We start from the raw sequence: 27,486 nt of genomic DNA, 5'->3' as shown, positions 1-27,486 counted from the left end.
GTTTAGGGAGATGTCTCCACAGGAGAGCTTCATGAGGGCCATGTGCTCACAGGCAAAGTGCTGGATCACGTCTGAGCGGCAGAAGTGAACCCTGGAGGCCAGAAACACCACTGGAGCTACAATGCAAGTGCTCCTGGTAGCTGCTGCTCCCACCAGGCCAGCCAGCAACCTGCCTGTCACTATCTCTGGGTAGCGGAGCGGGTAGCAGATGGCAACATAGCGGTCCAGAGCCATGACCAGGAGGATGTTGCAGTCAAAGACAATGAGGAAGTAGATGCAGAACATCTGGATCAGGCAGCGAGCCAGGGAGATACGGTTGAAGTGTACGGAGAAGCTAAAGAGCATGGCGGGCACCACGGTGGAGGCGGCACAGATGTTGACAGCCAGGAGCAGAGCAATGAGCAGGTACATGGGCTGGTGCAGGCTCCGCTGGGTCAGCACCGTGTGGATGACCAGGGCATTGGTAAAGATAATCATTAGGTAGAGGCTGAAGAAGGGCAGCACCAGGAGGGCACGGGACTCCCTCAGCCCTGGGAAGCCCACTAGGAGGAAGCTGGTATAGGACACATTGGAACTTCCATTGCTCCACCTTGACATCTTCCCTGGGTAAGTGGGGTGATTCTGGAGAAAGAAGGAATAGGAGGTCTGGTTTCTGTGTCCAGCCCTGCCAGCCTCAGGCTCACCAAGCTGGACTGGGTGTTTTGACCTCCATGGGCCTCCAGTGTTCCTAGAGAGAGAAGGAAAAGTTATGTTTCAACATTTAGTGATATGCTTCAAGAAATAACTTTTCATAGCTTTAACTTGCTTATTTTTCTTTTTTTTTTTTTTCTATAGGAAGTCTTCACTTGTTTTTTCACTAACAAACTCTTATTGAGGACCTATTTTGTGCTAGGCTATATTCTGGAGCTTAGGATACACAACGAGTAATTGACTTTCTATGTCTTGAACGAGCTCACCTTAGGCTGAACAAGACTGAAGTGACAAGTAAGAAATAAAGTGCAGTGATTAACAGGATGTTAAAATAGGACCCTTTCTGCTTCAGATTCATCTGATGTGCCCAAAGCCCAAGAACAAAATACAAGGCAAGTACTCCTTTCTTCATCCACCTTGAGGTGCTGGCGTAGCCTTCCTATATGGGATTTAAGAGGAAGTGGCTGAAAATTGTTGTTGCAGTCTTTAGTCCAATGTGTACCTGGAGAGTATAAAAGATTTGGGGTTGGAGAGTCTGAGAGAGAAAGCCTTTGGAGAGAACTGGCATTTTCCTTTCCCACATCCCACCATGGGAGAGGGGTAGCAGAAAAGGGAGATTACTCCCCAGCCTTACCAGGAAGCCCTGGATGCTTTGGCCTTTGTGAATTACATTTCTGTAGAGAAAAGGAAGAGGTTTTTGTTATCAGTTGGTGAGATGCTTCATGAAATAACATCATTCTATAGCCTCTTTTGTCCATTTTGCTTTCTCATTTAGTTATTTAATTATTATTATTTTTTATTTATTTTGTTTAGTTTTTTCTTTTTTCTATTTTTTCTGCTTTCTCATTTTTTATTCAGTTACTATTTCTTTATTTTTTTCTTTACATCTTTCTGAGCATATACTTTGTGCTAGACTATATGCTGGATGCATGGATACAACAATAAGTAACATTTTTGTTCCCTGAGTGAGTCTGCATTCTACTGAGTAGGCTAGTAATGACAAACAATGGTCAAAATACAGCATGTAACAGTGTACTCAACAAACACATTCCAAAATGCTATCTGCTTTTTACATCGGTCAAGCCCAGGTCAGTTGAGGCCATGGCTACTTTTGATCTATCTCCATTCCTGACTTGGTGAGGTGAAAAGCCATCAGTCACAAACTAGGGAGAGGAAAGAAAGGTTAGGGAAAAGATTAAGACACAATTCTGACTCGCTCCCATTTCTCACCCTGGGCATCCAGTTTGAAGGAGGCACAGGTGGTGGGGGTGGTGCTGGTACAATTTCCAATTTTAGAGTTTGGGGCTTTTATAGTTAGATATGTGTAGCTATTTGAATGATTAATATCAGGTGGTCTTTGAAATTATAAGTGATCCAAGGACTTTTTAAATATTTTTAAAAGAATTAACAAAGTCATAATGAAACTTCTTGAGATTTTGTCCAAGGAGCAACACAGATCAGACCTGAATGGAGAATAGGCAGAAAAAGTAAGCTGTTCTGATGCTCCCTTTGGAGTTTCGCTCTTCCAGTGAAATGATGTAAGAAGAGCTATAGGGCCAGGCACAGTGACTCTTGTCTGTAATTCTAGCACTTTGGGAATCTGAGGTGGAAGGATTGCTTGAGATCCAGGAGATTGAAACTAACCTGGGCAATGTAATGGGACACTGTCCCTACAGAAAATAATAAAGAAAATTATCTGGGTGTTGTGGTGCACACCTATAGTCCCAGCTTCTTGGGAGGCTGAGGTGGGAGGACTGCTTGAGCCCAGAAGATTGTGGCTGCAGTGAGCCATGATCAAGAGATTCAGGAGCATGGTGGATGAAGATCTGACTGTTTGCTGTAGGTTGGGAGAGGAATGAGAGAAAGATTTATTGAGGAAAACCAAGCCCAGTAAATGCTTTACTGAGTTCAGGTATGTTAGGTTCTTCCAGTTTTAGCAAGTGCATAAAAATGGAACTGATATGTAGATATCTAGAGATATTTGACTGGGACTAACTTTAAGTTGAACAACCTGTAATTGATGTTAGCCTTTTTCCCTTTCCTTTTTTCAATCTTCAGATATTTCCGAAGATTTCTTATGAATGTACTGCAGAGAAATCCCAAACCCATGTTCAAATTCTTTGAGTAAGCGTTAAGTATTTTGTCTAAGCAAGAGATTTGAATTTTACTGGCATTGTCAGATGCTCTCTTAGAATCTCTTACCATGATAGGGAATGGGCTTTAGTTCTTTCAGACATCCTTGTTATGCCTTTTGTGATTTTAAGCTATTTTCTCATGATATGGGGATAGAAACAAAGTGGAAGATGAGCAATGTCTTTGTTCTTTTTTTTTTTTTTTTTGGCATGGGTCGCTTACTTTAATAACAATACATATACCATGTTATCATGATGGAATGTAAATTCAGTTTAGACAAGAGAATTTCACAAGTGTAATAGCATTCTGTACTATATAAAAGTTTGGGTATACTGTCTGGCCAAACCAGCTTGCTCATAAGTCATTAATCAAATCCATTATAGGTCACTTGTTCAGTTTAATGTTTACAATTCTATGGAAAAAATAAGCAATGCACAAAGTTAAAAAGTGTTCATTTACCTTTGCTATGAGTGCTTAAAATACATATTTCTATTTCAAGATGACATTTAAAATTTATTCTAATATAACAGCAGCAAAAATATAATTTGCAGTTACACAAGAACTAGAGTCCATAAGTTATTCTCGTGTTTACAACTGAGATTCTTTAATAAATACTGCTATTATGCAACTCTACTGTAAGCTTTCTACATTTGGTTTAAACACAGGCACATATACATATTGTTAGTTGTGGGAAATGTTACAAGTTATATTCCATGAACTTTTTGGACAGAGTTCTAAAAGGGCCAGCCTGTCCACAAAACAGGCAGAAAAAAGTTAAATTAACTGGGGCCAATAGGACTCTTCTATAACATCCAAAACAACTGAGATTCTGCAGCAAACTGGGAATACTTCAGGGTTGGCCTGTTATCTTCTTTAGAACTAAGTTCATCTTAACAATTTAAGAAGGTGGACATTTCAACATCATCAAGTGCATTTAGGTGACATGTTTCTTTCAAGTTAACTTGACTTCCTTGAATGATCTAGTTAGTAAACTAGCCACTAGTAATGTAGTCACACCAGTCAAATCAAGCCTGCAAGAAACGAAGCCAATATTCAGAATGCCATTTTACCATCTAAACCCAAACAAATTAGTTTATTTTCAACAATACGTAACTTCAATAAAGAGATGTCTAACTAAAGTAAGCTCCTTCAACAAGACCAAGACAGCATCTCTTCTTCTAAGGCTTAGGTTTTGCCCAGTATTTCTGATACGTGGAATAGCCCATGCCAACAGTCATTGCTCCTACAACAAAGCCCTGGGCTGCCACACGCATGTGGATCAGATGAACAGACATTTTAGTATTTCCCCTGCTCTTTAATTTGTATAACCCATATGCAACAATTGCTGCAAAACCTGCCATTCCAATGGGTACGAATGGTGCCTCTTTAGCTTTTCGAACAAGTTTGGATCCCTGATCTTCATCATATGAAGAAAGGGAAATATCTGGGTCTGTTGACATAGTGGTTGCTTGAAGAATCTCCCTGAGAATTTTCTATGAGGTTCCAGAGTGAGAAAACCTCTCACACGCCAACCCGCTGCTGATTCCTGCACGTGCACCCAGTCCCGCGGCTTTTCTCTTTGTTCTTTCTTAATATTACTCACCTGCTCAAGATCTAGAGAGCCCTTCTGTTTTTTGCCCCCCAACTTTTTCTCCATTCCAAGAACTTACTGAAAATCCCATTCTGGCCCACTTAGACTGCAGCCCTCCCCACAGCCCTTCTGAGGCTGTCTTGGAGGTGCGAGGTGCAAGGTCAGAATATGAAGTGGGGACCTTGTGCACAAGGCTTAGGCAGACACCCTAGTCTAGGGCTTGGGCTTTCACAGGCAAGTATAGAGTCAAAGGAAATGAGAAATGGCCTAGGTATCAACAAATGTTTGGTGGTGGACAATCACAGGGATAGGAAGCCTCTGCTCTTTTCCACCTGGGATTATAAGGTCAGAGAATCAAGAACTCAGAGACTCAAGACTCAGAGAATCCAAGAACCACTTAGAAGAAAACTTTACAAAGCAAACCCACCAGGATTGGATATGGGAAGGAAAAGAGGGGAGAAGGAATCCTTGCCTTCTCCTCACCTGTAATGCCACACAAAGCACTTTTCTAGTTTAAGCTGCTATGTGAAGTAGCTTACTGTTTATCGATTACTAAGAGAATTTACAGGTGCTGAAAACATTTTGAGGGGCCTTCAAACCCTGTGCCCACCTTTGCCCTTACATTACTAAGGTGAAAGCCTCCCCCAAGCCTTCTGCCTGGCTAAGCACTAACTTTGTTACTCACCAGGACTTACACAGACTGAGAGTAGTAGGACCAGTCTGTCCCAGGCCTGGGTTTCTTGAATGCAGTTAAATCTATCCCATTCCTCCCTGGGGGAATTCCCCAGAGTTTTCTCCCAGGCTCTGGCTTAGCTAGTCAGCAAGATCCCAGGGGTGGCCAGAATGAGAACATGTCCCCTCAGGGACTTGTGGGCTGGAGGAACAGCATGAACAGGAGCAGGGCCTCGATATGGGCATATTAGAGGGTCAGTAATGATGGGTCCTGTTTGGGGAAGTAGAGGGATTTTTCTCTAGCATTTATCTTTGCTTCTTTACCCTACATTCCTCTGAGTGACTTAACTCTTTTCATGGCTCCCACCTTTATCTGGGCACCTGTGACTCACATATCTCTACCTACAGGCCAGATGTTGCCCCTGCATCTCAGAGTCATGAATCTAAAAGCCTGTCAGTCAGGAGAACTTCATGCCTCAGGGGAAACTCAAACTTACATGTTCCAAGCTGAATTCCTGTTTTCACACTGGCATGTTTTCTTTTTTTTGAAGTAGTGTTTATTTTCTTTTTTTTTAATAACAGCTTTATTGAGGTAGAGCCCATGTACCACAAAACCCTTTTAAAGTGCTTTTTAGTAGACTCACATGGGATTTTACAACCATCACCATTATCTTATTTTAGAACATTTTCATCACCCCCAAAAGAAACCCTAACCCATTAGCAGTAATTCTTTAGCCTCCCCTTCTCCAAAACCCCAGAAACCACCAATTCAATTTTTGTCTCCATGGATTTTCTTATTCTGGACATTCATATAAATGGAATCATACAACAGAATGGAGTCATTTAGCATGATGTTTCCAAGGTCCATTCATGTAACATGTATCAGTATTTTATTCCGTGTCACAGATGGACAATATTCTATCATTTGAATATACCACATACTATTTATCCTTTCATCATTTGATGGACATTTGGGTTGTTTCCACTTTTTTTCTGTTATAAATAATGCTGCCGTGAACATTCACCTACAAGTTTTTGTGTGGATATGTTTTCTTTTTCTAAAAATTTTAAAATCTATGTTTTAAATCAACAAGTAAAAGATGTATATATTTATGGATAAATGTTTTACATTATTGGGGTATATACCAAGGAGTGACATTTCTGGTCACCTGGTAACTCTATTTTAACATTCTAACAACTGCCAAACTGTTTTCCAACGTGGCTGCAGCATTTTATATACCCACCAGAAGTGTATGAGGGTTCTTATTTCTGCACATCCTTATCAACATTTATTATTTTCTCTTTTGAATTTTAGCCATCCTGGTGAAGAGGTATCTCATTATAATTTTAATTTGCATTTCCCTGATGGGTAGCAATATTGAGCATCCTTTCATATGCTTTTTGGCCATTTAGCTTCTTTAGAGAAACTATTCAAATCCTTTGCCCATTTTTCAATTGGGTTATTTGTCCTTTTATTGTTAAGGTATAAGTATTGTTATATTTTCTGGATAGTAAACCCTTATTGGATATAGGATTTGCAAATGTTTTATCCCATTCTATGCATTGTCTTTTCATTTTCTTGCTGGTGTCCTTTGCAGTACTAACGTTTTTACTTTTGATGAAGTCTGGTTTATCTATTTTTTTCTTTTTCTTTTGTGCTTTTGATGTCACACATAAAAAATAATTGCCTAATTTGAGATCATGAAAATTTACTTCCATATTTTCTTCTAAAAGTTTTACAGTTTTAGCTCTTACATCTACAACCCATTTTGAGTTATTTTTTGTATATGATGTGAGGAAGGGGTCCAGCTTTATTCTTCTGCGTGTGGATATACAGTTGTCCAGCACCATTTGTTGAAAAGGCTATTCTTTCCCCATTAAGCTGCTTTGGCATCCTCATCATTCCCTATATTCTTTACCTCAGTGATCTTCTATGCTTTATTTTAGGGATGCTGTTACTATCCATGTAGAGGCCTAAACTAAAAAGTTCAGCAATGCTATCTTTTCCATTTTGATCCATGTATGTTTTAGGAAGACTGCATCAACACTTACCTTGCCTGCTGGCTTTCAGTGGCTTCAGCCAAATTTTAGTCCCCAATAGAGTAGGAGGTTGGGAGAACACTAAGGCCAGGGAGTTGTTTCTCCTGGCTCCTTTTCTGCCAGGTCACAGATTCCTTCCTAAAGACCACATCCCTGGTTGGGTGACCTTCTTCTATCACTACTCTTTGGGTTTCTATGTCTACTTTCTCCATTTACTCCTCAGATCATGGGGTGGTCCTGGCTCTTTGTTAAGTAAATTCCAGGGTGCTGCTCTGTCCCTCACTGGCTTCCTTAATTCTGTCTGTGTTTATAAATAGTCCCTCATTACACTTTCTTCAATTATCCCCTTTGAGTGTCCCATCTCTGTCCTTCTGGGCCCTGACAATCAGAGATGGTGGACACACCCTAAACCCAATGAATGGTTATATCTTTTCTGGCTCAAGTCACTATTTTCTGTCTATCCTTGGTGCTTAGTGACTCTTCCCCAATCCTTGAAGCAGAGGTCTTCTCTGATCTTATCATAATGGTCTTTACTTATCAGCAAACATTAAATGTAAACAATCAGCCTTATGGGAAGAGGCAGGTTGCTTCTTCCCAGGGTAACCTGTGGCCTCTGCTGTTTCAGTTGTGGTAGTTCTTGAAGTCTGTTATCTGAAGTTACCAGCATTTACTTTAAATGAAACCCAAACTCTCTAGCTTAGCTCCAAGGCCTTTTAAAATCTGACCTCAGACCATCTCTTCAATACTTGTGTCTTTCTCTGCATCTCTTATACTATGTTTTAGTCAAACTCATGTATTATTCATGTAGCAGGCAGAATAATGACCCACTCCCCGCAAAGATGTCCCAGTTCTACTTCCCTGGGAATATGATGAAAGCAGATGTCAGAGTGGTGTGCTTGCTGGCACTGAAGATGAAGAAAGGTGGGAGAAGAGGACACCAGACAAGGAATCTGGGCAACTTCTGGAAGCAGCTAAAGGCAAGGAAACAGTTTCTCCCCTAAGTCTTTCAGAAAGGAATGCAAATCCTGCTGACACCTTGATTTTAGCCCAGTGAAACTTACTTTGGACTTTTGACCTTCAGAACTGTAAGACAATAAATTTGTGTTGTTTTAAGACACCAAGATGGTGATAATTTGTTACAGTAACAACAGGAAACTAATGTATTTCCTAAATACTCATCCCATTTCTCAATATAAGCCAGTAGTTCTCAACCTTAGTTTACATTAGAATCACCTAGGAAGCCTTAAAAAAAGTACCAGGACCTGGATCCCATCTCCAAAGATTCTTATTTCCTTAATGTGCGGACATTAGTGTTTTTAAAAAAGGTACCCAGGAAACTCTAATATATAGCTAGAATTGGAAACCATTGATCAAGACCTTTACTCAATGTTGTCTCTCTACAGGAAATGATTTTCTTTATATCTCAATGATTTCAACTTTGGATGCCGAGTAGAAACACCAGGGGACTTTTTTTGAGTATGTGTGTCCAGCATTGTTTATTTATAAAAGCAGAAAGATGAATATTTTGGAAAGACAATAGCTAATAATGCTTTATACAAAAATCAGCTAAAATACTTCATTTTGTATTATGTTGTAGAATCAGAGGGCATATAAAAAAGAAAATCATGTAGTAACAGTTCTTCTAGAGGATCAGACATTTTGAATTATGCATAAGGGAGGGAGAACATTCAATCTTACACAAGTTGTCTCTATGATTATATATATAGTTGCACTTTAGGTTCTGGGGTACATGTGCAGAACATGCAGGATTGTTGCATAGGTACACACATGGCAATATAGTTTGCTGCCTCCATCCCCCGTCACCTATATTTGGCATTCTCCCCATGTTATCCCTCCCCAACCTCCCTACCCTACGCTGTCCCTTCCCTATTACCCTCCAACAGATCCCAGTGTGTGCTGCTCCCCTCCCTGAGTCCATGTGTTTTCATTGTTCGTAACCCACCTATGAGTGAGAACATGCTGTGTTTGATTTTCTGTTCTTGTGTCAGTTTGCTGAGAATGATAGTTTCCAGATTCATCCATGTCACTACAAAGGACACAAACTCATCGTTTTTTATGAGTATTCCATGGTGTATATGTGCCACATTTTCCTTGTTCAGTCTATCATCAATGGGCATTTGAGTTGGTTCCAGGTCTTTGCTATTGTAAACAGTGCTGAAATGAACATACGTGTGCATGTGTCTTTATAAAAGAACAGATTTATAATCCTTTGGATATATACCAAGTAATGGGATTGCTGGGTCAAATGGAATTTCTATTTCTAGGTCCTTGAGGAATCACCACACTGTCTTCCACAATGGTTGAACTAATTTACACTCCCACCAACAGTGTAAAAGTGTTCTGTTTTCTTCACATCCTCTCCAGCATCTGTCTCCAGATGTTTTTAATGATCGCCATTCTAACTGGTGTGAGATGGTATCTCAATGTGGTTTTGATTTGCATTTCTCTAATGACCAGTGATGATGAGCATTTTTTCATATGTTTGTTGGCATCATATATGTCTTCCTTTGAAAAGTGTCTGTTCATGTCCTTCACCCACTTTTGGATGGGTTTGTTTGTTTTTTTCTTGTAAATCTGTCTTTGTAGATTCTGGATATTAGGCCTTTGTAAGATGGGTAGATTGCAAACATTTTTTCCCATTCTGTTGGTTGCTGGTTCACTCTAATGATGGTTTCTTTTGCTGTATGTAAGCTCTGGAGTTTAATTAGATCCCATTTATCTATTTTGGCTTTTGTTGCCAATGCTTTCGGTGTTTTAGTCATGAAGTCCTTGCCTATGCCTATGTCCTGAATGGTTTTGCCTAGGTTTTCTTCTAGGGTTTTTATGGTGTTAGGTCTTCTGTTTAAGTCTTTAATCCATCTGGATTTAATTTTAGTGTAAGATGTCAGGAAGGGGTCCAGTTTCTGCTTTCTGCACATGGCTAGCCAGTTTTGCCAACACCATTTATTAAACAGGGAATCCTTTTCCCATTGCTTGTTTTTGTCAGGTTTGTCAAAGATCAGATGGTTGTAGATGTGTGGCATTGCCTCCGAGGCCTCTGTTGTGGTCCATTGGTCTGTATGTCTGTTTTGGTACCAGTACCATGCTGTTTTGATTACTGTAGCCTTGTAGTATGGTTTGAAGTCAGGTAGCATCAAACTTCCAGCTTTGTTCTTTTTGCTTAGAATTGTCTTGGCTCTGTGGGCTCTCTTTTGGTTCCATATGAAGTTTAAGATGGTTTTTTCCAGTTCTGTGAAGAGGGTCATAGGTAGCTTGATGGGAAGAGTGTTGAATTTATAAATTACTTTGGGCAGTATGGCCATTTTCACAATATTGATTCTTCCTAACCATGAGTATGGACTGTTTTTCCATCTGTTTGTGTCCTCCATTATTTCTTTGAGCAGTGGTTTGTAGTTCTCCTTGATGAGATCCTTTCCATCTTTTGTTAGTTGTATTCCTAGGTATTTTATTCTCTTTGTAACAATTGTGAATGTCAGTTCACTCATGATTTGTCTCTCTGTTAGTCTGTTATTGGTGTATAGAAATTCTTGTGATTTCTGCACATTGATTTTGTATCCTGAGACTTTGCTGGAGTTGCTTATCAGTTTCAGGAGATTTTGGGCTGAGATGATGGGGTCTTCTAAATATACAATCATGTCATCTGCAAATAGAGACAATTTGACTTCCTCCTTTCCTAATTGAATACCCTTTGTTTCTTTTTCTTGCCTGATTGCTCTGGCTGAAACTTCCAATACTATGTCGAATAGGAGTGGTGAGAGAGGGCATCCTTGTCTAGTGCCAGATTTCAAAGGGATTCCAGTTTTTGCTCATTCCGTATGATACTGACTGGGTTTGTCATAAACAGCTTTGATTATTTTGAGATACATTCCATCGATACCTAGTTCATTGAGAGTTTTTAGCATAAAGGGCTGTTGAATTTTGTCAAAGGCCTTCTCTGCATCTATTGAGATAATCATGTGGTTTTTGCCTTTGGTTCTGTTTATGTGGTGAATTACGTTTATAGACTTGCATATGTTGAACCAGCCTTGCATCCCCAGGATGAAGCCTACTTGATCGTGATGGATAAGCTTTTTGATATGCTGTTGCACTTGGTTTGCCAGTATTTTATTGAAGATTTTTGTGTCTGTGTTCATCATGGATACTGGCCTGAAGTTTTCTTTTTTTGTTGAGTCTCTGCTGGATTTTGGTAACAGGATGATGTTGGTCCCATAAAATGATTTCAGAAGGATTCCCTCTTTTTGTATTGTTTGGAATAGTTTCAGAAGGAGTGGTACCAGCTTCTCTTTGTATGTCTGGTAGAATTTGGCTGTGAACCCATCTAGACCTGGGCTTTTTTTGGTTGGTAGGCTACTAATTGCTGCCTCAACTTCAGCCCTTGTTATTGGTCTATTCAGGGTTTCAACTTCTTTCTGGTTTAGGCTTGTGAGGGTGCAAGTGTCTAGGAATTTATCCATTTCTTCCAGGTTTACTGGTTTATGTGCATAGAGTTGATTGCAGTAATCTGTGATGGTAGTTTGTATTTCTGTGGAATTGGTGGTGATATCCCCTTTATTATTTTTTATTGCATCTATTTGATTCTTCTCTCTTTTCTTGTTTATTAATCTGGCTAGTGGTCTGTCTATTTTGTTGATATTTAAAAAAAAAAAAACCAGCTCCTGGATTTATTGATTTTTTTGAAGGGATTTTTGTGTCTCTATCTCCTTCAGTTCTGCTTTGATCTTATTTCTTGTATTCTGCTAGTTTTCGAGTTTTTTTGATTTTGCTCCTCTAGCTCTTTCAATTTTGATGATAGGTTGTCTATTTTAGACGTTTCCTTGCTGCTCATGTGGGCATTTATTGCTATAAATTTCCCTCTAGACACTGCTTTAAATGTGTCCCAGAGATTCTGGAATGTTGTGTCTTCGTTTTCATTGGTTTCAAAGAACATCTTTATTTCTGCCTTCATTTCATTGTTTATACATTCAACAATCAAAGTCAGTTGTTCGGTTTCCATGAAGTTGTGTGGTTCTGAGTTAGTTTCTTAATCCTGAGTTCTAATATGATTGCACTGTTGTCCGAGACACTGTTTGTTATGATTTCTGTTCTTTTGCATTTGCTGAGGAGTGACTTACTTCCAATTATGTGGTCAATTTTAGAGTAGGTGTGATGTGGTGCTGAGAAGAATGTATATTCTGTGGATTGGGGTGGAGAGTTCTGTAGATGTCTATTAGGTCTGCTTGGTCCAGATCTGAGTTCAAGTCCTGGATATCCTCATTAATTTTCTGTCTCATTGATCTGTCTAATATTGACAGTGGAGTGTTAAAGTCTCCCACTATTGTTGTGTGTGAGTCTAAGTCTCTTTGTGGGTCATTAAAAACTTGCTTTATGTATCTGGGTGCTCCTGTATTGGGTGGGTATATATTCAGGATCGTTAGCTCTTCTTGTTGCATTGATCCTCTTACCATTATATAATGCCCTTTTTTGTCTCTTTTGATCTTTGTTGGTTTAAAGTCTATTTTATCAGAGACTAGGATTGCAACTTCTGCTTTTTTTTTGCTCTCCCTTTGCTTGGTAAATCTTCCTCCATCCCTTTATTTTGAGCCTATGTGTGTCCTTGCATGTGAGATAGGTTTCCTGAATACAACACACTGATGGGTTTTGACTTTTTATCCAATTTGTCAGTTTGTGTCTTTTGATTGGGGCATTTAGCCCATTTATATTTAAGGTTAATATTGTTATGTGTGAATCTGATCCTGCCATTTTGATGCTAGCTGGTTGTTTTGCCCAGTAGTTGATGCAGTTTCTTCATGGCATCGATGCTCTTTACCATTTGGTAAGTTTCTGGAGTGGCTGGTATTGGTTGTTCCTTTCTTTGCTTAGTGCTTCTTTCAGGAGCTCTTGTAAGGCAGGCCTGGTGGTGACGAAATCTCTGAGCAATTGTTTGTTTGTAAAGGTTTTTATTTCTCATTCACTTTTGAAGCTTCATTTGGCTGGATATGAAATTCCAGTTTGAAAGTTCTTTTTTTAAGGATATTGAATATTGGCCCCCACTCTCTTCTGGCTTGCAGGGTTTCGGCTGAGAGATCCACTGTGAGTCTGATGGGCTTCCCTTTGTGGGTAACCTGAACTTTCTCTCTGGCTGCCCTTAGCATTTTTTCCTTCATTTCAACCCTAGTGAATCTGATGATTATGTGCCTTGGGGTTGCTCTTCTTGAGGAATATCTTTGTGGTGTTCTCTGTATTTCCTGGACTTGAATGTTGGCCTGCCTTGCTAGGCATGGGAAGTTCTCCTGGATAATATCCTGAAGAGTATTTTCCAGCTTGGATTCATTCTCTCTGTCACATTCAGGTACACCTATCAAACGTAGATTAGGTCTTTTCACATAATTCCATATTTCTTTTTCTTTTTTTTTTTTTTTAATTTTTTTTTATTGCATTTTAGGTTTTGGGGTACATGTGAAAAACATGCAAGGTTGTTGCATAGGTGCATACGTGGCAGTGTAATTTGCTGCCTTCCTCCCCTTCACCCATATCTGGCATTTCTCCCCATGCTATCTCTCCCCAACTCCCCACCCCCCCACTGTCCCCCCCACTCCCCCACAACAGACCCCCGTGTATAGTGCTCCCCTCACTGTGTCCATGTGTTCTCCTTGTTCAACACCTGCCTATGAATGAGAACATGTGGTGTTTGATTTTGTGTTCTTGTGTCAGTTTGCTGAGAATGATGGTTTCCAGGTTCATCCATGTCCCTACAAAGGACGCGAACTCCTCGTTTTTAATGGCTGCATAATATTCCATGGTGTATATGTGCCACATTTTTCCTGTCTAGTCTATCATCGATGGGCATTTGGGTTGGTTCCAGGTCTTTGCTGTTGTAAACTGTGCTGCTATGAACATTCGTGTGCATGTGTCCTTATAGTAGAACGATTTATAATCCTTTGGATATATGCCCAGTAATGGGATTGCTGGGAATTTCTATTTCTATTAATAGAAAATGGAATTTCTATTTCTAGGTCCTTGAGGAATCGCCACACTGTTTTCCACAATGGTTGAACTAATTTACACTCCCACCAACAGTGTAAAAGTGTTCCTATTTCCCCACATCCTCTCCAGCATCTGTTTTCTCCAGATTTTTTAATGATCGCCATTCTAACTGGTGTGAGATGGTATCTCAATGTAGTTTTGATTTGCATTTCTCTAATGGCCAGTGATGATGAGCATTTTTTCATATGCTTGTTGGCCTCATGTATGTCTTCTTTTGTAAAGTATCTGTTCATATCCTTCGCCCACTTTTGAATGGGCTTGTTTGTTTTTTTCTTGTAAATCTTTTTTAGCTCGTTGTAAATTCTGGATATCAGCCCTTTGTCAGATGGGTAGGCTGCAAAAATTTTTTCCCATTCTGTTGGTTGCCGATTCACTCTAGTGACTGTTTCTTTTGCTGTGCAGAAGCTGTGGAGTTTGATTAGGTCCCATTTATCTATTTTGGCTTTTGTTGCCAATGCTTTTGGTGTTTTGGTCATGAAGTCCTTGCCTATGCCTATGTCCTGAATGGTTTTGCCTAGGTTTCCTTCTAGTGATTTTATGGTGTTAGGTCTTATGTTTAAGTCTTTAATCCATCTGGAGTCAATTTTAGTGTAAGGTGTCAGGAAGGGGTCGAGTTTCTGCTTTCTGCATATGGCTAGCCAGTTTTCCCAACACCACTTATTGAACAGGGAATCCTTTCCCCATTGCTTGTTTTTATCAGGTTTGTCAAAGATCGGGTGGTTGTAGATATGTTGTGTTGTCTCCGACACCTCTGTTCTGTTCCATTGGTCTATATCTCTGTTTTGGTACCAGTACCATGCTGTTTTGATTACTGTAGCCTTGTAGTAGAGTTTGATGTCTGGTAGCGTGATGCCTCCCGCTTTGTTCTTTTTGCTTAGAATTGACTTGGCTATGCGGGCTCTCTTTTGGTTCCATATGAAGTTTAAGGTGGTTTTTTCCAGTTCTGTGAGGAAGGTCATTGGTAGCTTGATGGGGATAGCGTTGAATCTGTATATTACTTTGGGCAGTATGGCCATTTTCACGATATTAATTCTTCCTAACCATGAACATGGAATGTTTCTCCATCTGTTTGTGTCCTCTCGTATTTCGTTGAGTAGTGGTTTGTAGTTCTCCTTGAAGAGGTCCTTTACATTCCTTGTTAGTTGTATTCCTAGGTATTTTATTCTCTTTGTAGCAATTGTGAATGGCAGTTCGTTCTTGATTTGGCTCTCTTTAAGTCTGTTATTGGTGTATAGGAATGCTTGTGATTTTTGCACGTTGATTTTGTATCCTGAGACTTTGCTGGAGTTGCTTATCAGTTTCAGGAGATTTTTGGCTGAGATGATGGGGTCTTCTAGATATACAATCATGTCGTCTGCAAATAGAGACAATTTGACTTCCTCCTTTCCTAATTGAATACCCTTTATTTCTTTTTCTTGCCTGATTGCTCTGGCTAGAACTTCCAGTACTATATTGAATAGGAGTGGTGAGAGAGGGCATCCTTGTCTAGTGCCAGATTTCAAAGGGAATGCTTCCAGTTTTTGCCCGTTCAGTATGATATTGGCTGTCGGTTTGTCGTAGATAGCTTTTATTATTTTGAGATACGTTCCATCGATACCTAGTTTATTGAGGGTTTTTAGCATAAAGGGCTGTTGAATTTTGTCGAAGGCCTTCTCTGCATCTATTGAGATAATCATGTGGTTTTTGTCTTTGGTTCTGTTTATGTGGTGAATTACATTTATAGACTTGCGTATATTGAACCAGCCTTGCATCCCCGGGATGAATCCTACTTGATCATGGTGGATAAGCTTTTTGATGTGTTGTTGTAATCGGCTTGCCAGTATTTTATTGAAGATTTTTGCATCTATGTTCATCATGGATATTGGCCTGTAGTTTTCTTTTCTTGTTGAGTCTCTGCCAGGTTTTGGTATTAGGATGATGTTGGTCTCATAAAATGATTTGGGAAGGATTCCCTCTTTTTGGATTATTTGGAATAGTTTCAGTAGGAATGGTATCAGTTCCTCTTTGTATGTCTGGTAGAATTCTGCTGTGAACCCATCTGGACCTGGGCTTTTTTTGGGTGGTAGGCTCTTAATTGCTGCCTCGACTTCAGACCTTGTTATTGGTCTATTTAGGGTTTCGACTTCTTCCTGGTTTAGGCATGGGAGGAGGCAGCTGTCCAGGAATTTATCCATTTCCTCCAGGTTTTCTAGTTTATGTGCGTAGAGTTGTTTGTAATAATCTCTGATGGTGGTTTGAATTTCTGTGGCATCTGTGGTGATATCCCCTTTGTCATTTTTTATTGCATCTATTTGGTTATTCTCTCTTTTCTTTTTTATTAGTCTGGCTAGTGGTCTGTCTATTTTGTTGATCTTTTCAAAAAACCAGCTCCTGGATTTATTGATTTTTTGTAGGGTTTTTCCTGTCTCTATCTCCTTCAATTCTGCTTTGATCTTAGTTATTTCTTGTCTTCTGCTAGGTTTTGAGTTTTTTTGATCTTGCTCCTCTAGCTCTTTCAATTTTGACGATAGGGTGTCAATTTTAGATCTCTCCTTTCTTCTCATGTGGGCACTTATTGCTATATATTTTCCTCTAGAGACTGCTTTAAATGTGTCCCAGAGATTCTGGTATGTGGTGTCTTCATTCTCGTTGGTTTCGAAGAACGTCTTTATTTCTGCCTTCATTTCATTGTTTATCCAGTCAACATTCAGGAGAAAGTTGTTCATTTTCCATGAGGCTGTGTGGTTCTGGGTTGGTTTCTGAATTCTGAGTTCTAACTTGATTGCACTGTGGTCTGAGAGACTGTTTGTTATGGTTTCCGTTCTTTTGCATTTGCTGAGGAGTGATTTACTTCCAATTATGTGGTCAATTTTAGAGTAGGTGTGATGTGGTGCTGAGAAGAATGTATATTCTGTGGATTTGGGGTGGAGAGTTCTGTAAATGTCTATTAGGTTTGCTTGTTCCAGGTCTGAGTTCAAGTCCTGGATATCCTTGTTAATTTTCTGTCTCGTTGATCTGTCTAATATTGACAATGGTGTGTTGAAGTCTCCCACTATTATTGTGTGGGAGTCTAAGTCTCTTTGTAAGTCTTTAAGAACTTGCCTTATGTATCTGGGTGCTCCTGTATTAGGTGCATATATATTTAGGATTGTTAGCTCTTCTTGCTGCATTGATCCTTTTACGATTATGTAATGTCCTTCTTTGTCTCTTTTGATCTTTGTTGCTTTAAAGTCTATTTTATCAGAGATGAGAATTGCAACTCCTGCTTTTTTTTGCTCTCCATTTGCTTGGTAAATCTTCCTCCATCCCTTTATTTTGAGCCTTTGTGTATCCTTGCATGCAAGATGGGTTTCCTGGATACAGCACACTGATGGGTTTTGGCTTTTTATCCAATTTGCCAGTCTGTGTCTTTTGATTGGGGCATTTAGTCCGTTTACATTTAGGGTTAATATTGTTATGTGTGAATTCGATCCTGTCATTTTGGTGCTAGGTGGCTGTTTTGCCCTTTGGTTGATGCAGATTCTTCATTGTGTTGCTGCTCTTTACCTTTTTGTGTGTTTTTGGAGTGGCTGGTACTGGTTGTTCTTTTCTATGTGTAGTGTCTCCTTCAGGAGCTCTTGTAGAGCTGGTCTGGTGGTGATGAACTCTCTGAGTTCTTGCTTGTTCACAAAGGATTTTATTTTTCCTTCACTTATGAAGCTTAGTTTGGCTGGATATGAAATTCTGGGTTGAAAGTTCTTTTCCTTAAGGATGTTGAATATCGGCCCCCACTCTCTTCTGGCCTGTAGGGTTTCTGCTGAGAGATCTGCAGTGAGTCTGATGGACTTCCCTTTGTGGGTAACCCGACCTTTCTCTCTGGCTGCCCTTAGTATTTTCTCCTTCATTTCAACCCTGGTGAATCTGATGATTATGTGTCTTGGGGTTGCTCTTCTAGAGGAATATCTTTGTGGTGTTCTCTGTATTTCCTGGACTTGCATCTTGGCCTGCCTTGTTAGGTTGGGGAAGTTTTCCTGGATAATATCCTGAAGAGTATTTTCCAGCTTGGATTCGTTCTCTTCGTCACATTCAGGTACACCTATCAAACGTAGATTAGGTCTTTTCACATAGTCCCATATTTCTTGTTGACTTTGTTCATTCCTTTTTACCCTGTTTTCTCTAATCTTGCCTTCTCGTTTTATTTCATTGAGTTGATCTTCGACCTCTGATATCCTTTCTTCTGCTTGGTCAATTCGCCTGTTGAAACTTGTGCATGCTTCACGAAGTTCTCGTGTTGTGTTTTTCAGCTCCATCAATTCGCTCATATTCCTCTCTAAGTTGTCCATTCTTGTTAGCATTTCGTCAAGTCTTTTTTCAAGGTTCTTAGTTTCTTTGCATTGGGTTAGAACATGTTCTTTTAGCTCACGGAAGTTTCTTATTATCCACTTTCTGAAAGCTGATTCTGTCATTTCATCACACTCATTCTCCATCCAGTCTTGTTCCCTTGCTGGTGAGGAGTTGTGATCCCTTGTAGGAGGAGGAGTGTTCTGGTTTTGGGTGTTTTCATCCTTTTTGCGCTGGTTTCTTCCCATCTTTGTGGATATATCCACCTGTTGACTTTGTAGTTGTTGTCTTTCTGATTTTGGTAATTTTAAGTCTGCTGTGGCAGAACTCATAAACCCCCTGCTCTTCCCCCCAGGTGTTCTGTCCCAGGGAGTTACGGTTTTATGATGTTCCCCTGTGCAGTTGCTGTTTTCCCTGCCCACAAGGTGGCAGCCTAGTCACACTCAGGCTGCAGAGGCTTCGCTAAGCTGCTGTGGGCTCCACCCAGCTTCCGTGTGAACTTCTGGGTGTAGTTAGAACTGCTTCCGCTATGTTGGCCCGCCCCTGTAGTGACGGAGTCTCTGTAGTGGCGGGTTGTCTTGGTAGATTGCCCTGGGAACAGCAGGGTGCCTATGGAGAACGCCCCTCCTCCACAGAGCTGGACCGTCTTGGGTTTAGTTGTGTTTGCAGTGGCGCTTTTTTTTTTTTTTTTTTTGCTCGGGAATCTCCTGTCTTCTCTCCCTGTTTCAGGTCTTCTTGCTGGGTAAGAGGGGACACCGTCTCATCTGATCTGCCTCCGGAGCCGCTGTGTTGGCTAAAGCCGCGGCTCTGAGATTCGTGGCGCTGGCCTGGCTCCCTGTTTCAGCTCCCCTTGCTGGCTTATAGGGGACTCAGACTCTCTCACTCTGTACCATGAGCCATTGCCTCAGGGTGCCGGCCCAGCGGCTGCGCCGTTCAAACCAGCGGCGCTGGCGACCCGTGTGGCTCTTCTGCGTGTGAATCTCCTGGTCTGTGGGCAGTAAAAATCAATCTGGAAATACGGCGTCCACTCACCCTCTGTGCTTTCTCTCGGAGCTGCATTCCCGAGTTCCTCCTAAGCGGCCATCTTGGATCGATCCCCTATTTCTTATAGGCTTTGTTAATTTCTTTTCACTGTTTTTTCTCTAATCTTGCCTTCTCCTTTTATTTCATTGAGTTGATCTTCAATCTCTGATATCCTTTCTTCTTCCTGGTCAATTTGGCTATTGAAACCTGTGTATGTTTTGCGAAGTTCTCGTATTGTGTTTTTCAGCTCCATTAAGTCATTTATGTTCTTCTCTATGCTGTTTATTCTCGTTAGCATTTTGTCAAACCTTTTTTCAAGGTTCTTAGTTTCTTTGTATCAGGTTAGGACATGTTCTTTTAGCTCAAAGAAGTTTGTTATTATCCACCGTCTGAAGACTGTTTCTGTCAATTCATCAGACTCATTCTCCATCCAGCTTTGTTCTCTTGCTGGTGAAGAGTTGTGATCCCTTGGAGGAGGAGAGGAGTTCTAGCTTTGGGTGTTTTCATACTTTTTGTGATGGTTTCTTCCCATCTTTGTGGATTTATCTACCTGTGGTCTTTGTAGTTGGTGACTTTCAGATGGGGTCTCTGAAAGGATGTGCTTTTTGTTGATGTTGAAGTTCTTTCTTTCTGTTCTTTAGTTTTCCTTCTAACAGTCAGGCCCCTCTGCTGTAGGACTGCTGGAGGTCCACTCCAGACCCTGCTTGCCTGGGGATCACCTGTGGTTGCTACAGAACAGTAAGGGTTGCTGCCAGTTTCTTTTTCTGCTATCGTCATGCCAGAAGGATACCCACCATATGTCAGCCTGAGCTCTCCTTTATGAGGTGGCTCTTTGGATATGCAGGGGTCAGGGAGCTGCTTGAGGAGACAGTCTGTCCCTTATAGGAGCTCAAGTGCTGAGCTTTGAGCTCCATTGTTCTGTTCAGAGCTGCTGGGCAGGTGCATTTAAGTCTGCTGCAGTGGAACTCATAACCATCTTTTTCCCCAGGTGCTCTGTCCTGGGAAGGTAGGGCTTTATTTATAAGTTCCTGATGTGCTGTTGCCTTTTTTCAGAGCTGCCCTGCCCAGCAAGAAGGTAGCCTAGTCACAGTCGGCCAGCAGAGGTGTTGCTGAGCTGCCATGGGTTCTGCCCAGCTGCTATGTGAACTTCCTTGCGGTTTTGTTTATAAAGGTATAGTTAGAACTGCCTTGGTAATTTCGGTCTGCCTCAGTAATTGGACTATTTTTTTTTCATCCCTTTACTTTATGTCTGTATATGTCTTTGCATGTGAGATGAGTTTCTTTTAGGCAGCATATAGTTGGGTCATGTTTTTTAATTCATGCAGCTAGTGTTTGTCTTTTATTTGGAAAATGTAGTCTGTTTTTATTCAAGGTTATTATCGATACATGATTTTGTTAAATAATTTATGGTGGCTGCAATGGGCTTGGTAGGCTAGTCCCTAGGCCCACAAGGGGCATGTGTGTGGGTGCCAGCTGTGGTGGTAGAGGCAGGTTGGATGGGCCTGATCTCAGGTCCCTGGAAAAAGTCTTGGGTGCCAAAGGTGATGAACTGGGCTGGGTGATTCCCATGCCCAAAGATGACATGCTTAGGCACTGGGAAGGAGGAGTGGAGCTAGGCCTGGCTCCTCAGGCCCCTTAGTAGTGTGTGTAGGTACTGGCTATGTTAGGCAGAGGCAGGGTGATCCCTAGGCTCCTGGTGGTATGCTGGGGTGGAGGTGCCACTGTCACCCTTCTACTGGGGAGCACAGGGTTGCTTTCAGTGGGAGTAGCAGTAGGCAAGGAGCTGGGGAGCATGTGCTTTGCTTGTGTTTTGGCCGTGGCAGTGTCTATGGGGCAGGGGAGTCTGTCCTCAGGGCTTGTGAAGTGCACAGCAACTGCCGCTGGGGGCACTGGAGTCCCTGCCAATGGCTTGTGTTTTGACCCTGGCATCATCTAGCAGCTGCAGAGGCTGTAGGTTGGGTAGCTTTTCCTCAGGCCATATGAAAATGTACTGTCACCCCTCTGTTGTGTGTGGGAGGTGGATTTGCAAGCTGATTCTCTCAGTCAACCCCTTCCTCTGCTAACCATTCACAGGCTACATAATCCACTCTGACTTTGGGCAGGATTCTTAAGAGCTTCTAACCTGTAACTCTTTTTCAACCTTCACCCCAACCACCCAGTCCTGGGAAGCTGAGTGCACAAGGCCTCAGCCTGTGTACACCAACCGGAAGCAGCAAGGAGAAGCAAGTCAAGAAGTTTGGGATCTGATATAGGTTCTGGCAGATGCCCTTGGGCCAGGGACTCTTTTCCTCGTCCACAGATGATAGGTGCTGGACTGGTGGCCTCTCATGGCCTTTCCCTTCCTGCATGAAACCTGTGATGTTTCTAGTGAATTTTGTATAACTATAGTTTAGAAAGCTCTTTTATGTTCCTCAATTGACTTGATTTTTCCAACACTTGGGAGGTAGGTGATACCACCTCACTTTACAGATGAGGGAGCTGAGGTTTGGAGTGAGCAATCTCATAGCCAATTGATAAGAGAACCAGGTCTGGAGCTGGCCCTCTGACTTCTGTCTCCTGACCTCACCCTGATAGCTGAGAGCTGGAGGAGCTTTCAGTACTGGGAATGGTGGGGCAGATTGTCCTCTCCCAATGAGGCAGGCATGGGACCAGGACAAGTCAAGTCTCTTCTCCTCTTGCTCACCCTACTCACTCAGGCTGATACCTCTGATCCTGCTGTATCCAGTCTTAAGAATGGGTATCTATCCCCTCAGGGGGATCCCCTGGCCTCTCCAACCTTAGTTGCTCTTCTGGAGAAGTGGCCAAAGAAACTTCTGGTTTGGTTTGCCTGTGTCCCCCAAGTTCCTGTATCAGAAACTTAATCTCCAATGAAACGATGTTGAGAGGTGGGATTTTCAAGAGGTGATTACATAATAAAGACTCTGCCCTCATGAATGGATTAATGTGGTTATCACAGGAGTGGATTCCTGATAAAATGGTGAGTTTTGTCCCCCTTCCCTTCCTCTCTCATGCCCTCTTGGCTCTCCACTTCTGCCGCAGGATGACACAGCAAGAAGGTCCTCACCAGATGCTGAGCAGATGCTGGCACCATGCCTGTGGACTTCCCAGTCTCCAGAACTGTGAGCCAAATACATTTCTTTATAAATATCCCAGTCTCAGGTATTCTGTTAGTGACACAAAACACTAAACACCTTCCATGAGGTGACAAGCAAGTAGGCCCCTGGCCCAGATGAGGAGGCTTCCTTTTCTCAGTGGGGCAGCTCTCAAATCTCCCATGCAGGGAGCGGGTGAATTCCTCCAGACAAGCTTCAGGCCCTTGGACTGCCTCAGTTAGGGAAGGGGCCTAATTAGAGGTCTTTCAATGGGAGGTGGTGAGCTGACCAGGGTGGCCTCTGATCCCTGCCTCCAGCCAGGATGCCTCCCTGCACCAGGCGCCTTCTCCTCCTTAGCACACTCACCTGGGATCCATTCTTTAAGCCACAAAGTAAGAAAAGTCAAGGCTCTGAGGAAAAGGGGCACCAACTGCCTCATTCTGAAGAGTCTGCCCTGATCTGCCTGAGCCTGGCGTCTGACTTTGAGAAGTTTGGGCATCATGTAAGTCCCTGTTATGAGTTGTGGCTGGAGGGCTTCAGTCTCCTCTAGTCTCCTTCAGTTGGTCCCGCCCCAGCTACAGGGAAGGAATAGCCCATTTAACCAGCTCCTGCTCTGGCCAGGTCCCACATTTGGGGTTTTATATGCCATATGTCGCTTAAACCTCACAACCCCTTGCAAGGTAGTGAATACTAAGCCCATGTTACAGATGGAGAAACTGAGGCTCAGAGAGGTTGCACTTAGTCAAGGCTTGGCACTAGTAAGAGGCAGGTTAGGGACTTGAAATCAAGCATGGTTTTGATCCCTACACTCTTTCTCCTGTAAGATGCTTGGCCTAGGCACAAGTGGGTAGTAGTCCCCAGATCCCTGCAGGACTGTGACATGGGAAGGGACAATTTATACTGAGTCCACGGGGGCAGGGATCAGGTTGAATGAATGCATGACTGAATTATAGCACTTCCTGTGCTGTTTAATTTTAAGAGAAGAAGGGGCCTTACCGAGAATCCACTGACCTGACAGTCTGAAGGCCTTGGCGTGGAGCCCTCCCTCCAGGGCCTTGCTGTGTGATCTTGGTCAGGGCCCACCTGTTTATGGGTCTAATGTACATAAAGAAGAGGTGGAAACTATTCACTAGATGGGCCTTCAGGCTGGGCATCCTGGCCCTCAGGAACCAGATTTGGCAAGTTGCATGATAGGGCTCCTGTGTATGTGTTGTGTGGGAGGGGCAGATGAGAGGCCCCCAGGGTTTGGTGACCCAGAAATCCAGGAGGCCTCAGGCCCCTGTTGGACACAGAAGCAACCCAGCTGTATAACCCTAGCCCCTCTCCTACTCATACACAAACTACTGGGTTCCGGGTGCTCTTTTGTCTTTGAATGAAGCTTTTGGAAAAGTCTGTCCTTCTCTATCCATGACTAGGCTGGGTACCTGAACAGGATCTGTGGACTGGTGGCTCTCTGGCCTCTCCTGGATGTGGGACTGGCCTTTCTCCACAGCTTGAGGCCACTTGGTCTGGCCAGGTTCAGCCTGTACTGCCCAAAGCCACAAGGTGACATCCAAGCACCACATGTGTCCAAAGCCACCCAGGCTCATGCCTTGCTGGAGGGACTGTGCCTAAGGAAGGTGAGTCTGTGCCTCATCCTCAGACATCACTGATGCACCCCTTGGCACCAGCCATAGGACTGTCTGTGGGGCCATGCTGTTGTCAGGGCCCGAGGCAGGAGACCTGGGATCTGCTTCTGACCCTGTGTGGTCCTGACATATTGCTTCCTGTCTTTGAGCCTCAGAGTGCTCTTCTGAAAAATGGGCATAAAAATAGCACTGACATCTTCATTCATTGATGCAGTTAGTCAACACTTGTTTATTGTGCACTTACTAGGCTCGGGTATAGCATACATCTCACAAGTAAAGCCTCACAGCAGTGTTCAGAAGATTAAATGAGGTGACACCTGTAATTTATTTAGCACAGTTACTAACATACATTATGGACTCTCTGTAAATATTAGTTAAAACTTTATGTCTAATATTTGTGGTTAGTCCTATGGTTATCACTGTTTTAGGGAAGAGGAAATAGGGAAAGGTATTGCCCATGGCCACACAGCCAGTAAGTAGCAGAGCTAGGACTTGAATCTGGGCTGCCTGACTCTAAACTCCACTCTGCTGGTTCCCACATTTAATGTGGGGTCGTGTGTGGCTCCTCTGAGCTCCCTTCAATATTCTCCAGGGGACTTTGAACCAACCTGGGTCACTTCCTCAGGCCTTCCCCATCTGAATGCTCAACCTCCTCCTCACCCCCCAGAGTCCCCGACCAGGTTTGGTCCTGGCAGGGACTGGCTGGGAAAGTCAGTGGTCATCAAGAAGCCACCAGTGATTCAGGGCCATAAGAAAGTCCCAGGCCCAGCTCCTTCCTGCTACCACCTGGGGTTGAGGCCCACCAGGAAATGGAGGCCAGAGCCACATGGTCCGGTACCATCATGAATGTCCATCAGTCTTAGCTGGTACCACTGAGCTCAGGCCTTTCCTAAGGGGCTGTGAAGGGGAGAGTGGGGAGCACCTGAGAATTTCTCTCTCAGGGAGATTGTGGGCCCCCATCTGATTGGAAGGGAGTTATAGGACACATCCTGAAGTTGTGTTTCCATAGCAAGCTCTCTGTTTCTGCTGAGGTTGTGGGTTAATTTGGGGGAGTGAAGGAAGCAGCAGAGAGAGCTTACATGTGACCCCTTTGTGTGGGAAGGGGCAGGAAGAGTTGATTAACCCTCACTCCCTCTAGGTTACCCAGGTTCATGTTTTATTTTTGTGTATGTGTATTTCCAGTGTCTCTTGCTTGTCTTACTGACCCATACCGTTGTGAGCTCCCTGGGAGGAGGCTGGGTCTGTCCTGCACATGGCCAGGGTGTCCAACCCCAGTGGGTGTCAGTGACTTTGCAGGGTGGGTGAGTGAAATGGAAGAGCTGAGGAAAGTCTGCCTGCCCTTGCCGAGGTGCTCAAGCATTCTCTGAGAAGAAAAACCCTAGGGCTGCCTCTGGGCTTGGCTATCCACAGCTGGGAACCTTGAGCAATGACTTGAGGTTCTGAACGTTGGCTTCCTCGTCTGTGTAACAATAAGGGGTATTTTTCTATGGCTCTAGAATTTGCAGGCTATGCTTACCTGCATTATGGCACTCAGTTCTCACAATGACCCTGGCGAGGCAGGTACTGCTGTATCTTCATTCCGTCAAGTTATAAAATAGTATTAACCATACTCATTTAATGAATGTTACTCTGTGCCAGGCCTATGATAGGTGTTTGCATATATAGTCATTAGCTTTACAATCTTATGGAACAGGTACAATTAATAGCCCAATTTACAGATGAAGAAACAAAGACTCAGATAATTTAAATAAACAACTTGTGTAAGTTTATGCAGCTTGTTAAGTGGCAGAGTTGAGATTTGAGCCCAAATTCATCTCACTTTAAAGCTAGTATTCTCTATAGGGGAAAGGTTATATGAGGTGTGCAAGTGCAATGTCTCTAAGTCTCAGTTTATTTATCTGTGAAATAGGAATAATAATTACCACCTCATGGGGCTTCTTGAGGAGTAAGTGGGCTGATGCATATAAGACATTTAGCTGTGAAATAGCAGCTGTTTATCAGTATCATCATCTTTACATCACCCTCCCTCCCTTCTGAGCCTGACCACATGAGAAGATGGGCTCAGGCGGGTGAGCGGCCTCTGTGAACTGCAGTGGGTTGGGGGCCCATCATCATATTGACAACCAGACATCTCTGCACCTTCAGGGATGCAGTGCTTGACGCTGGCTGTGACTAAGCCCCACCAAGTGTCCCAGGATGGGCTAGTGGGGGGGGGGGTGCGGTGAGTGGAGGATAGGGCTAGGGCACCCCCTACCAGGTTGAGGGTATCCTTGAGGCTCTGGGGAGCCCAGTCGTGCCTCAGACCACCAGGCTGCAGCTGAGGGTTGTGCCAGCCCCAGCGGTGACAGCAGCATATCCATGGTGTACTTGGGCCTGGGCAACCTGGAGAAAGCTCTGTGCCCTCTAAGGGCTGGAAAAGTTTGGGTCACTGTGGAGAAAGTTGTGGGCCGCAAGGGAGAAAGTTGTGGGCCGCATGGGAGAAAGTTGTGGCTCCTCAAACTTTTCTTGCTGTGAGCTCATCACTCTGTCTCTGAGGCCAGCTGAGTGATTTGCCAACAATTAGGCCATAATGAGCTGGACCTCAGTGGCCTGAGAGTCTCCCAGGGGCACGTGGGCTCAGCAGGACACCTGGGGCCCAATTACAACAGCCTGGGCTGATGTCAGGTCCAGCTGTGGCCAGAGCCCCAAGGAGATGGGCCTTCCCCACGTGCCCACTTTGCACGCATGGCCAAACTTTTAATGAGTGGAACTGGCTACTTCTCTCACTTGCTGGTAGCCCAGGCAAGCCACCTGGGTCTTGTCTGCTCATTCCTTAAAGAGCCAGAGCAATTTCTAGAGTATGACTTGCTGCAGTTTAATTGATCAGCCTATCAGCATGTTATGTGGAGTTTAGATGCTGCCCCACTGTGTGACCCTGGACTGGGCCTCTGGCCTCTCTCGGTCTTAGTTCTCAGGGATAATAATCACAGGCTCAGTGTGAGGCCCAGATGAAAATAACACAAACCGTAAAGTGTTGGTTCCTTTTGAATGGTCATTATTATCCTTAATTATTGCATCATATTAGCCTGACCAGGACCTTGACTCTGACCCTCCTAGTGAATGAGAGCCAGCTCTGACCTGGGTGCTCAGAGGCAGCTGCATGGCCCCTCCTGGCTCTGCTGGCCACTTGCCTGGCCACTGCTCCAGGCTTCTAGGTCTCTTTTGGCTTAACTACGTTTTTTCTCCTGCTCTGTTAACACCCTAGGCCTGCAGATGGGCAAAACCGAGAGTTTAA

The 27,486-nt window shown here is 43.0% G+C and overlaps 1 protein-coding gene and 1 long non-coding RNA gene across 2 annotated transcripts in view; one reads left to right on the top strand and one right to left on the bottom strand.

The window, feature by feature from the left end:
• Positions 1-4,001: 4,001 nt before the first annotated feature.
• Positions 4,002-4,336, bottom strand: LOC135270219 (HIG1 domain family member 1A, mitochondrial-like). Its single transcript, XM_064365577.1, has one exon. The coding sequence runs from the start codon at positions 4,281-4,283 to the stop codon at positions 4,002-4,004; it is 282 nt and encodes a 93-aa protein (XP_064221647.1). The 5' UTR covers positions 4,284-4,336.
• An 18,066-nt stretch (positions 4,337-22,402) lies between these two features.
• Positions 22,403-27,486, top strand: part of LOC135270113 (uncharacterized) — a 71,044-nt gene continuing 65,960 nt past the window's right edge. Inside the window, exon 1 of the long non-coding RNA XR_010338361.1 lies at positions 22,403-22,611. This is a non-coding gene — a long non-coding RNA (uncharacterized LOC135270113). The remainder of the gene's footprint in view (positions 22,612-27,486) is intronic.

This window comes from Aotus nancymaae, unplaced genomic scaffold, assembly GCF_030222135.1.
Source record: "Aotus nancymaae isolate 86718 unplaced genomic scaffold, 86718_ANA_hifiasm-v0.15.2.pri h1tg000059l, whole genome shotgun sequence".
Lineage (NCBI taxonomy): Eukaryota > Metazoa > Chordata > Mammalia > Primates > Aotidae > Aotus > Aotus nancymaae.
The sequence above is the reverse complement of the archived record's forward strand: the minus strand, read 5'-3'. Positions and strand labels throughout refer to the sequence as shown.